The 12,914-nt window shown below is 48.8% G+C and overlaps 1 protein-coding gene across 1 annotated transcript in view; it reads left to right on the forward strand.

The window, feature by feature from the left end:
• Positions 1–12,176, forward strand: part of GLS (glutaminase) — a gene marked incomplete at its 5' end in the record, with an annotated part of 64,463 nt that extends 52,287 nt beyond the window's left edge. Inside the window, 4 exons of the mRNA XM_084264371.1 lie at positions 7,366–7,427; positions 8,258–8,334; positions 8,499–8,562; positions 8,855–12,176. Of these exons, the coding sequence (XP_084120497.1) occupies positions 7,366–7,427; positions 8,258–8,334; positions 8,499–8,562; positions 8,855–9,011 (360 nt within the window). The 3' untranslated portion in view covers positions 9,012–12,176. The remainder of the gene's footprint in view (positions 1–7,365; positions 7,428–8,257; positions 8,335–8,498; positions 8,563–8,854) is intronic.
• Between the last annotated feature and the right edge of the window lie 738 nt (positions 12,177–12,914).

The raw sequence follows: 12,914 nt of genomic DNA on the forward strand, positions 1-12,914 counted from the left end.
ATGTGAAAATGCAGGTGCTGGTGTGGCTGCAGCCTGGACACCCCTCACAGGAGAGGCGGCTCTCAGTCTGTATGCAAGTCGTGTTGTAACATGGCTGCTGAAAACTGGAAGGCAGGTCCTGAGGAGCGAGTAGGTGTGCTGTCAGTCTTCGTTTTCGAGCAGGAGCGCAGGCTGTGTGAGTAAGTGCTGTGCAAATGGCGTTCCCAGTTAGTTCCACCAGGCAGGCTCCAGAAATAAACCCCACGGTAGCAGCTTTCAAAGTTCCTGCTGCAGCTTTGACTCCAAAAATAAATGCCGTGCCCGCTGCAGCTCGTAAAACCAAAGGGACTGGGTGGGTATCGTCCTGACAAGGGGAGCTTGCACCATCTAGAGGAAATGGTGGTTGGTGCCTTAGAGAGGGGCTGGAGAAAAAACTGACAAGAGTATTGTTTCCTGTGTTAGTTTCAAAACAAGGAAGAGCAAATGTTTGCTGATCCTAGAGCTGGTTTTGCTCATTCTTCAAATTACATGAGGAAACAAGGACCATTAGTGCAGGAAACAGGCGAAGGAGGTGGGGGGAAAGGTCCTGAGCAAGAACAATCAGCCTCATCTGTATTTTCAGGTATCTCTCTATGCCACGATATGTGTACCCATAAGCATTAACTTCTTCACATATCCTGCCGTTATAGACAGTGTAATGGGAACAATTCTCATGGAATTCCAACTTTCTAAACTTGTGGTGAGCCCAGGGCTGGTTTGAAGTTGGGGTGAGAGGCCCTGTGGGACGCAGGACCCTTAGCTTCGCTAAGGTATTTTGAGGAACTGTGTTTTCTTATGTGTTAGTGTTCGGTAGAATAATCTAATTTTGTGAGTTAATCCAAAGGTTGCTTGGTGCTTTCATGGGCTGATCATCCCTAGAAATTATGGGTCGAGGGGTGGGGTCAGATCCTTGCCAGGCAAGCTCTGAGACAGCTTCAGAGCCAGTCTTTGTTCTGGCCACACACCTAAACTGGTCTGAACTGGAGCGAATGAGGCACAGTGCTTAGTTATGGTGGTGTATTCTGGCAGTCCGCTTGCGCTGCGGTGGGGCAGGTGGGCACATGCAGACCTTCGCGTCTCAGCTGGGAAGCGTAGCTCGTGGTAGCGGTGCCGGGAGCGCTCTGCCTGGGCACTCTTAGCCGGCGCTTCCCCAGCACTGGCACTCAGGGTGTCTCCGCACCGGTTCCGGTCCTCCGTATGTGCTGGACGTTGGGGATCTGTCTGTGCCGGACTGAAAACTCACAGTTTTACTGCAGTGGGAAGGCAGAATAATACTGCGGCGCTCCGCACGAACCCGTGTTGTTTTGGCTGGGTATTTGTTTACAGTCTTGGTTGTAAATGTTTTACTTACCCTTAGCTCCTTTCACTTTTTATTTCAGGGGAGGCAGAGTAGAAGCTCAGTTGCAAAGATGCCAACTTCACATTGAGGCGGCTTTCCCTGCAGAACGCAGCTTACCTTCATGTTGAGGAATGGCGTTTTAAAGGAAAGCTGTGGCTGTCTCTCTTAGACTTCAGCAGTGATTTATTTAGTTTTTCCATCAGTAGCCTTGCCAGTGGGCCCTGGAAAGCAGGTTCCGGTTTAGTGCAAATGCAAAAACGGTCTGTCTTTTAAAGTAAGTGATCCTGTCTAGTGTCTGAACACGCAGACACCTCCGTTCCTGTCTTGAGATTCACCCCTGGTTTATCTTCGCCCTTTCAGGGACTCCTTGCATTCCAAATTTAATTTCAAAGTTGAAGCTCCAAACTTTGACTTGAGCGGATTTGGGTTTTGTTTTGCTTTGTGTGATTTGGAAACCTTAGATGCAGGGAGAAAGGCACCTGTGGGCCATGTTTTGGCACAGTTGAATTACAAGGTCACAGTGTAAAAGCTGGATAGCGGAATCGTCCAGTTCATGCTCCAATTTTCTTGATTTTACAGGCTGACACCACTGTTTCAGAATTTGTGTTGGTGCCTTAGATTTAAGGAATCTTCCACTGATGCAATAGCTGTCTGAAACCCTGCATTTTTCAGGAGAGCAGAAGGAGCGATTGTTTTTGCTATGCACTCAGACAGCCCTGCTCAGGGGCTCAGCTTTAGAAGCAGCAGTTGTTACTATGAAGTCAAATTTCAGTTAATTTGGGGGCTGTTGTTTCCTAGTACAGCCCCCCTGGGCTGACGTAGACCCTTCACTCCTGCCTCACTTGTCAGTACTTGGCTGGTTGCGAAGGGCAGAGGAACAGGAGGACAGCTTTGTGGTAGCCGGTCTCTTCCCAGTATGAAACGTTAATCCTGGTTCACTAGACAAGCGCTCACCTTAGACAGCTTAAAAGTCTATTTTTTGCATTTCAGAGTTAATCCAGCTCTGAGCCGGCTTAACAGTGCCGCGTGGGGCTAACAATGGGCACGGAAGCTCAGCATGCAGGGCAGCAGCTACAGCAGCCTTTGGGCACAGGGTGGGGGAGGTGTGGGGGACCCTTGGGCGAGTGGGACCTCCTCTGGTGTCACCCAAGCAGGGCCGGCCCACAGCAGGCTGAGGAGACACTGCCCAAGAGAAGGTACCGAGGGCTTCGTGCTCTTGCCTTCTCCTGGCTGTGGTGATGTGTTGCCAGGATCCACAGTTTGAAATAACACCTGTCTGAGTTTGGTATGTGGGTATTGTTGTGTCCTGTGGCTGGGGGATGGGCTGCTGTACGCCAGGAGACTCGCTGAGCTGGGACCCGCTCTGAGATGCCCCCGGCGCGTCAGGCCTCGGTCACTGTGAGTGGGTGCTGCTTGCATTTGGGGCCATTCTGGGCTGAGAGAGCTCTGCAGGAGCTGCAGTGTGTATCCTGGGTTGTCGCTGCAGCTCTGTGCTGTGCAAAGGGAGGTTTAAACCTTCATTCCTCCAGCCAGGAGGGCAGGGTTCCCAACAGGAAACATCGCGTCCCATTTTAAGTGCAAAAAATGAGACGTGAGGGAGGAGTGTGATGGCTGTTTTTCCTCAGCTAGCTCTACCATCTCTTTTTTTTTTTTTTTTTTTTCCCCCCTGCTCGTTGTGTTTGAAAGTCTCTGGTTAGCACAGCGGGGCTGGTGCACAGTGAGGTTCAGATGTGGCAAAGTGCTTGAGAAACCATATGCATTCAAGCAACTTTTTTTCCTCCAATATTTCAAACAACTGTTTGAAGGATAACCCATGTCCTTGTCCCTAAATGTCATGTGAAGAGCATTGGAAGGACTGGGGGGATTGGTTTCTTTATCCTTGTCTGTGTTGCCTTTATTAGCACCATTGGGAACCATCAGCCTTGGCTGTTCTTCGGCCACCTGGAGAAACAGTAACAGGGGGAAGTAATGTTGTTTTAGACTGCAAATTCTGTAATGTTTTCAGAGAAATTGGGAGGGGGAAGTGCTCTCGGGAAGCAGGACACTGTAGGAAATTAAAATCCAGATTTGGTGACCTTTTTAGCTAAGAGCTTCTCATGGAATTAATCCAGCTCCAAGCAAAATTAATTTTTTCTGAAGGATTTGTTTTCTTTGCACAGCTGTTTGTTTTTTCTTTCCCTGCTGTGCTGGCGTCATTGCAGTGGCAGCAGTGCAGGACAGATAGTCCTGTAGCACCAGGGATGCATGGGGCAGGTCTGGAGCACAGGGCTGATGGAGGTGGCTGCTCAGCTTGGGTTCCCGCCTGAGGCTTGGGTTCAGGCAGGAGGTGCCAAGTGTCTCCATGCTTGCCATGAGAGCATAGCAATTCACTTCCATCCCTGGGCCTCTGTTTCCCGTCTTGGTGCTGGTAGTGATAGCATCTCGCTGTCTGTGAAGGGTTTGGAGAGATGCTGCTGGCACCAGAGCTCTGCAGTGAGACGTGTGCTGCGGTTCTACATGAAGAAAGCCCTCTAAACCAGTCAGTGGTGAGAGACGTGATTCTTGTCTCCATCAAGTACGGGGATGTGCCATCAACCATCACGAGACTAAAGTCTTCTTGAGAAGTCAGCTAGGAAGGGCCGTTGTGTTATGCAGGATCCCCGAGGCTGTTCCCATGTACCAGCCGAGCCTTTCATCTTAGTTCATGGTGTTGGAATTCCGCTTGGGAAAAGTGACTGCGGCACATCAATACTGAAGCTGAGCTTAAGTTTCCATTAGGCCTTTCAGGCTGGCACACCAAGAAACTGAAATCTAACCAAATCCTGCCACGTCATACCCAAGTGCCGTGGCAGCACGTGTCCCAGGCTGGGGGGTGGCAGGGCCTTGTGTTGGGCACGCACTCCCCGACGCGCTGAGGCAGCCTCGGTGTTTGCTGGTGTCACATCTGAGTTTGGCTGCTTGAAGGAGACCTCTCCAAAACTTCTCCTGCAGCCAGGCTTAGGAGATGCTGGCTGTAGCTGCAGTGTGCGAGCGTTGGGCCAGTGGTGGCTTTAGCACTCGGCTTTTTGCTTTGTCGCTTGCAGCGCTTTGCTTTTTCTTTCCTCTCGCTGTCTTTTGTGGGCTCATGCTTTGGGGTCAGAGAGGTTTATTTTGGGGTTTTTTTCCTTTTGGCCTCCCATGTTTGTCCGACACATCTGTTGCAGCAGAGTGCCTTCCTGCCCCTCTGGCCCCGAGAGCTTCCTTCCCTTAACTTCACCTCAGCGTGGTTCTTTGGCAGCAACAGGGTTGACATTTCATTCCTGTGCCGTTCTTGCCCATGGGCTGGCAGAACGGTTGGCTGGACGGCACGTCTGGAGGTCATGGTCATTGGGCCGTCTCCGATGTGAAGCGGGACTCTTGCCAGTGTTAGACCGAGTCCATTGGAGCTTTATCCTGCTGCGCCCGAGACCTCTAACACCCACTGTCCTGAAGTGAAAATACGAGGTGTGTGGCCTGGGGCTTCTGACCTTTAGTGTTGGGGGACACCGGTGCTCTGAGGATCCTTCCCTTGCTGGCCTTGCCACCCAGCTAACAAGGATTACGCCCGGTGCTTGGGACAGGGAATTTGCAGAGGGGGCCTCGCCGCAGCTGAATGCGCAGTGCTCTGTGTTTCTGGCAGGGTGAGAAGAGCTGTTCATTTCCTCCGGTGTGGCGCCTGTGGGTGTTATCTCCTGTCTGATGAATGGCGAGTGGTTTTGGGTCTGATACGGCTATGTGGCCACGTTTGCTTTAGCTCATCGATAGTGAGGAACACTGTCCTTCGCCTTTTAGTAAATTCTTATGGTGGAGGAGTGCTATGGAGCAGGAAAAAGCCGTGGCTGGCAGGCCAAGGGTCAGCTTCCTCACCTATTTCCAAAAGGGGGGCGAGAACCGTGTGTTCTTCACCACAGGTAACAGACACACCAGTGCCTGGCATGGCGTGTGGAAGGCAACGAGCCGCATCTGCTGCTCCCGCTGATTCTCACATCATGCTGCTTGCGTCCAGCTTAGCAGGCCCTGAGCCGGAGTAGACCTTTTTTACTTGCTTTTTCCAAGTCTTGCCTGTGCTCCCACCCCCTGCCAGCTAGAGTGAGGTTTTGTGTCCACACACAGCTGCTGGCAGCGAGTTGTTTGGACAGGGTAACTCTTTCCTCAGTGTAAACACTGACCTCTTATGTGAGGGGTTAACAGATGTGCTTTTAGATTGACAGTCTCTTGAGATCTGAGGGATGTTCCTGAAGGTGCTCATGGAAAGCGCCTATTCTTGCTTTGAATCCAAAGTGTATTTTGGATTTTCAGGTTTTAAAACCTTCTGCTTGACCTCACTTTGTTGTTTGTGGCTGTCTTTTGAGGAATTTAATTTCATACCTTATAAAACTTGCTAATCGTTTGGCCTGGCCTTTGCTGGTGATAGTGTAGGGTGCGCTTACGGACCCGAGCTGCATTTTGTCACTAGCAAATCCAACCTTTGCTTTTCCATAAAATCATTAAAGTCTCACTTGAAATGGGGCCTGGTGTGGTGGTAGGAGGTGTTTCAGGCCTGATGGCTGCACTATCTCTGCGTTGGTTTCAGCTGGAGTTCATTCCCGTCCAGTTTGGGATATTTATTCTGCTGATAATTGTCCTGTGGGATGACAGAGGGATTCTTGGCCCCGGTGGCACTTGGAAAGGTGATTTTTTTCTTGGCAGGAAGGAATACATGTTATTTATATTTTATTATTTTAGTACACGTTTGCGCTTCCCAGAAACGTAAAAAGTCCCAGCCAAAAGGGTCAGTTCCCTCTGAAATGGCTTTTCTTAAAGACAGGATGTACTTTGCACATCCGAGCCCCTGGGAAGGAGACCGTCCAGCAGCCCGCTGGGTGCCACCAGCCCCCTTGGAGGTGTAAAACATAACAAGCAATTGCACTGCTGAGGCTTACCAGAGGCACAGATGTCAGCTCACCGCAAAAACACACTGGGGTCTCTGCAGCCATCTGTGGGAGACGTGCTTGTGGGCGATGATGTTGTTTGGTTCTCCTCGTCTTTGCGTGGGAGGCCAGCGCAGCACCAGCCTTCTGCTTTATCTCTGGTACTTGGCTGGTAGCAGCGCCAGCACTTTGTAGACTCGCTTAAAAAGTACACTGGCGTTCAGGAAGTTTGCTGGACAATGCTGGCAGGTGGCTCTTGGAAGCGGTCATGCTGGGTTGTGAAAGAAGCTGAACTGGGATGCTGACATCCATCCATCTTGGTGGTGTTTTGGCTCTTGTTCAGACTTACAGGGTTATTATAGCCAGGACGTGTTAAAAACATGCATGGGATCAAGTCACTATATGGTTTCTTCTTAATGGACCTGAGAATAGTACCTGTGTTATTTGATCTAAAAAACTCCTGCTTTTGTCTTCTGCCCTGAAACCTTGCTTTTCTTGTAGCGGTTCGTTACGTGACAGAATTGCCTAAAATTGCTTATTTGAAGAAAGTTTCTGTATTAGATGTATGGGAGGAAAACCTGCGGTAGGAGCCAAACCAGTACCGTTGCTTCTCTTCTGCTGACATAGATTGCTCTCAGGATTTGGTGTCTCCTCTATAAGAACAAAACCAGACCATAAAAACCCCAAACAGCACCCAAACCACCCCAAAGATCATCTTTTCCAGAATGAGTTGTTCCAGCGAGGTGTTTGTGTGAATTGTGCAAAGCAGTGCTGACTCTGTAGTTCCATACTCAGCCTCAGTGAGAGACCAGGCTTGTCAGTACAGCACGTGCACCGCAGCAGAACAGAAATACTGCCTTTTACAGTTCTCTTCCTGTCCTTGTGACTTCAGCCATGGAAAGACAGGCACGGGAGTACCGGCAGCAAAGGAAGCTGGAACGAATTCTTCTGGGTGTCGTACATTATGGCCGGGGAGGGGGTTAAAGTGAGCATCTCGGTGGCTTCTGGACTGACTGGCCACACTGGGCTTCTCTGGGTTTTCCCTTTAGCTTCTTTCCTCAAAAAGAAAACAAATAAACTGGCCTTCATCTCTCTCTGTAGGTGAAGTCTGTGATAAATCTGCTGTTCGCTGCCTACACGGGAGATGTGTCTGCGCTCCGGAGGTAAAAATCGGTGTGGGGCTGGGAACAGGAAAGCTGTTGTTTGCTTACAGACATGGGCTCTGCCAATCTGAACCTTGTACCAGTTCACCCACAAAACAAACCCCCCAGACCTGGCTGTCCTGAAATCCCGCTGTTTTCCTTGTCTTTGGATCCCTTGCAGCATGGCAGGCAGCCCTAGCTGTGCTCTAGCCTGCTTTGTAGTTCAGTCCTGAACCTGCCACCAAAAAGTCCGTATGGAAGATGGGCACTGTGGTCAGAGAGGTTAGGAAATCTAGCTTTGCTTTCCAGGTCTGGAGTGGCACCTGGCAATGTTTGGAGCACTTAGAGCAAGAGATGAGATAAATTTATCTATGTGAAAAGAGTCAGTGGCTGGAAGAATGCATGTAGGTCAGCTCTGCCGTGCTGGGCCAGTGTAGCAGGCTGGGAGATCTCTCCCAGTGCTGTAATGTTGTTTGGGGCTTTCCAGCACCAAGTCCGTCCTTCCTTCCTGTGTTTCCTCAGCTGGCATGCGTTTACTTTGCCCTATATGCCTTAGCTGTCCCTCTTACGTTTAAGTGAGGCATGCAGGCTGTTACAAGCCCTGCAAAGACGTCCCCATTTTATTTTTTCCTTTGTGAGCACTGGGGGTCTGCAAGAAAGTGAAGCCCCTGCCTAATTCCCTGAGCTGAAGCAGCCAGGGCCCTTCTGTTACAAACGGGCCCTTGCGCTGCCACTCGTGGCCTCTTGAGCAGCTGGCTCAGTGTTACAGCACAGGGACGCCGAGCTCTGTAGCTTGATTTAATGATGTAAGTGTTCTCTGTAACCAGGGCTGGGGTTTGGGGCTTTTTTAGGTTTGCTCTCTCAGGAATGGATATGGAACAAAGAGACTACGACTCGCGAACAGCCCTGCACGTGGCAGCTGCAGAAGGTAATGTCTCCTCAGTGTCACTTGCTGTCTGTTGCTGCATGGTGGCCAGGGTTTCTTTGCAACATCTTTGCGCTCTCTGTATGTGTGCCTGCTCTTTAACACTTTGTGTGTGCATATAGATATAAAAAAATAGATGTACACTCACAACGCTGCTTTTCCTGCAGGACACGTAGACGTTGTTAAATTCCTACTGGAAGCGTGCAAAGTGAATCCTTTCCCCAAGGACAGGTGAGTGGTTTTACTGCCAGCGTGGAGGAGAGGCGGATGCCCTGTGAGTCCCTCTGGCCCCCTGTGAGGAGAGGCTGTCTATCAAACCAGAGCAGAGCACGTTGAGCGGCCAGGAATGAGAAATAGAACCTGTTATTTAGGAGCTTAGGCTCAACTTATGAAGTATTTTCCCAGTTACTGAACTTAGTTTGCGCACTGAATTATTCCCATAGTTTGTAGAGTGCTAAATTTTCAGTGCTTCCGGCTCTATATTTGCATGCTGATCTTAGAAGTGCCATGCTCCTCTTTTTAGGTGGAACAACACTCCCATGGATGAAGCTTTACATTTTGGACACCACGATGTATTTAAAATTCTTCAAGAGTATCAGGTCCAGTACACGCCATCGGAGGATTCCAACAACGGAAAGGAGAACCGAACGGTCCATAAAAACCTGGATGGCTTACTATAATCATCTTCAGCTAGATCCTAAGAAACAAATCACTTACCTATTTAATTGTGGTATACATAAGTAATGAAGAGCGTGTGTGTTTCTATCTGATAGTGGTATATATTTTACAGAAGTCTCTGTTACTTCAGTGTTATGTTACAGGAGTTTCTATACGCACAGGACAAATCCAATCTCTCTCAAAAGAAACAAAACCAACTAAGAATCTCCCTCCATAATGTGAGCAATATTACCTCATGCTGCATATAATTGATGTATAAAAATATTTAGCTGTCGTTGGCTTTACTGTGCACTACTTAATTTATTTTTGTGTTCTATGTGAACTCTCATTCTGTGGTCAGGAATTTTTCTGCTCAGTTTTTGTTTCTATCCCTTCTGTCGGCAGTATGGCCGGGTTGTGCCAGAGCGCTGTCGGATGTGAGCGTCAGTGAGGTTGGAAGAGCTGAGGATGCTGATGTAGATTTGGCTGGGTGTGTTAGGTGAGAATCTGCACTTACCTTTGGGGGAAAAAAAGAAACCACAAATAAAACTTTCCACACGACCTCGTTTACTTCATATAATTATCAGAAGAGCACGTAGGTGAAAGTTGTCGATGGTCTAGGCTTGTTCTTAGAGATAGTTGTGTCGGGGAGTCTGTTCTAAGGGTTGTTTGACCAAATGGCATAGGGGAATGCGCCCTGTAACATCAAACGGCGCTTGTTGGGGTGTTTTGTGTGTGTTTGTTTCTGTTCCCTTTGTGTTGCACCCCTCCTCTGTCCCCATTGAGCTGCTGCTCCCTTCCCCTCTCCCTGGGGAAGGGACTGCTTCTACTTCGTGCTGTCATGTTCCTTGCAGGCATGTTGTCTCCTCTGGGCTAGCTGGTGGCACGCTTGGCGGCTGCACCAGCACCCAGCGAGGGCAGCACGAAAGGCAGAGCCCTAAACCAAATACCCTGTGTGAATCTGCCTTGATTTAGGCTTGTGATAAGCAACGTGGGTGGAGTGAAATGGCTTTAAGGAGCACGGAGCCAGCCAAGGTGTGAGCGGAGCGGGAAATAGGCCTGTTTTTGGGGCATGTTCTCCATGCTGCTGTCACACAGGGAGCAGGGTGTCGCGTTGGTGGGATCCCGTTGGTGTGGAATGGGAGCTCAGTGACAGGAGCACAAGTCCGTGATGCCCCTGGTGGGAGTGGTGCCTGGTGCTGCTGTGCCACCAAAGCCACCTTGACACGTGCCCTGTCACTGTGTGCAGAAGCACAGTGTTAGGCCAGTTCTCTGTTCCCAGTACTGCTGGCGTTGCAGCGCGGGAGCCTCGGCGGTGAACAGTCACTTGAACATAGGCGTTCGATGTTCCCAAAACACCACAGTTGTTGGGCAGAGGCAGGAATTTTAGCACAAGGATTTTTGGCAAGAAACGTTGAGCACATGGGAAGGGAGATTGTCCTTGAGCAGCGTGTATGTGGCTGGTTTTGTCCGAGCACACTGTGTACACAAGTCATTGATAGATCTCAAAGTTCACATTTTCTGTGTTAGGCACCCAAATCCTCCCGAAATAGTGCCCAAATTCTTTCTAGAACAGCCCAAGCACTTTATAAAGATGATCTGAACCACATTACTCTCCTTTTGCAAATGGGCACACTGAAATGTGGAAAGAAGTAACTTGTCTGGAGTGACCCAGTGGGTCGGTAGAGCTGGGAATAAACCCTGCCCAGTTCCCGTACAGCCTCTGGTCTCTGTGCTGTGCTGCCTGCCTCCCCCCGGGGAGGACAGGTTGCATGGAAAAGTGCTTGATACTCATCACAAGTGGTGGCTGTCCTCACGATGGTGACATCCTTGGAGAGTCTGGAAGTCTAAAGCCCTGAAACAGCACTTTGAAGCTGGCTGGTGTGGTTATCAAACACTTTTTCTCAAGGATCTTACTGTTCTTAAACTGGTTTGTTGGGTTTTTTTTGTTCCCCCCCCCTCGTTTTTCCAAAGATCAGCTATTTTTCTGAAGGCTTCTCAAATCCTGTCCCAGCCACCTTCATTCTAAGCAAGAACCAAAATGGCCTCTGGCTCAATATTGGGCCACGCTGGTCAGAGAGTAGTTTGAGGCCTCCTCTCTGCTGCACCCTGAGCTGAGCTGCAGCCTCTTTCCTCTGGGACTAGGTCTGTCAGCTTCAGTGCGGAGACGTGTTTCCAGACAGATTCTCGCTGGGTGTTGTGTTTCTCAGTGCTGATCGGACCTCCTGCGTTACTTCTCTTCCCTCAGCTTCTCAGAAAAATACCTGATTTAGCTTTATCTAACCAAAATTTGCACTGCTCAAGCTGTCGGTTTTAAGAGACATCTATATATTATATAAGACACATACTAAAAAAAACCCAAACCAACCAACCAAAAAAAAAAATCATCCCCGCACCAAAAAGAAGGATTTTGGCTGAGTGGACACAGGAGGTCACGGCTGTCCCCGACCGTAACGCTTCCCTGCATCACGCCGAGCGCTTTCAGCCGGCCGTAGCTTCAGTGCATTTTTGCTGGTCAGTTCTCCTTACTCTCTGCCCGTGAGAAGATGCGTCCTCTTGTAGTGTCGGGTTTGGCGATGCAGCTGTGTAGCCATGGTGTTATTTATCAGTATAAATATATGCAGTACATTGGTTTGGCTGTTTTATCATTCACGACACTGACATGTAGATTTTAACCGTAAATAGCTTTTTGGTTCTATCTTATCAAACGCTGACGACTTATGCTCCAAAGAGGATTTACCCCCACACTCCTTTGGTTTTTTTTATGTCATATATGTTTCTTCTGTATCACAACCTAAGATCGTTAAGCTAACTTAATGCTTTGTACTCAGAAATATTGTGATAGTCTTAGCATTAATTAGCCTCTCTCTTTGTGAACAAAATGTATTGTACTGGGTTGTTTTGGGTTTGTTTTGGTTGGGTTTTTTTTGCTTCAGAGCTGGCCTATCAGTGACCGTACTTACTGGCAGCGTACTTTTGGTCCTCGTGACTGACCGGGCTGATCTTGACTTTTAGATTCTGTATTGTGGGGAATAGACAGTGATGAATGTATTTCTAGCAGTTTCCCATGAATGAATCTAAACCTGAGCTGTACTGGTTCTGAAAATGAAAGTTATTTATTTTAAGAAATAAAATCCAGACAGATAGTGTTGCTTTTTACGGCATAATAAATGGAAATACCAAGATGATGACGGTGGTGGAGTGTTTATTGGTTATCTGCGCCACTCATGTTGAAAGAAGACTTCAGTCACGGGGAAGACCTACTGCGGGTCGTGCCCGTTGTGCAGAGCTCACAGGAAATCAGAGTGTTTATCTGATCTAGCCTCGCTTTTGAGTCTTGCTTTTTAAAAGAAAACACTTGTAGAGCCGTCCCCTGCTGCTGGCTGCTTTTTTGTTAATGCTGGGGGTCTGAAGTGGACTGGCCACATCCCCCTCAACAGCTCTAGCTTCCTCCTGTGAAGGTTCTGCTGTCCTTCACCTCACCTGCAGTTTCTGTCTCCTTACTACTCCTCTGGCTGTGTGCTTAACAGAAAAGCCCAAGAGGTGTGAGACAACAGATCATGTGAGTTAATAGCACCAGATTAAAAACAAGGCAGCGGTGGGCCAGCTTGCTAGCTCCTGAAGTTTACAGCCATAGGTCAGGCATCCTCATGATCAACTCAAATCCAAAATAAAATGAAGTTTATTGAAGTTTGGTTGGGGAAGAAAAACCAGTCAGTGATGCGAGACAAGCAATAATAGTCATTATAATACAAAATATTCTGACCAGCACCTCCAGGAACTCTAACACAGACTGGCCTGCGGCAGTGCCATGAACTACAGGCATCTATATGGCCTTAGGCTTCTGAGCTGTTCAGCTGCACAAACAAGTTCAAGATGAGATAGATGTTCAACTACTGGCAGACACAGCGTCTTTATAAGAAAAG

This window comes from Gallinula chloropus (genome assembly GCF_964237585.1).
Source record: "Gallinula chloropus genome assembly, chromosome: 5".
Classification (NCBI taxonomy): domain Eukaryota; kingdom Metazoa; phylum Chordata; class Aves; order Gruiformes; family Rallidae; genus Gallinula; species Gallinula chloropus.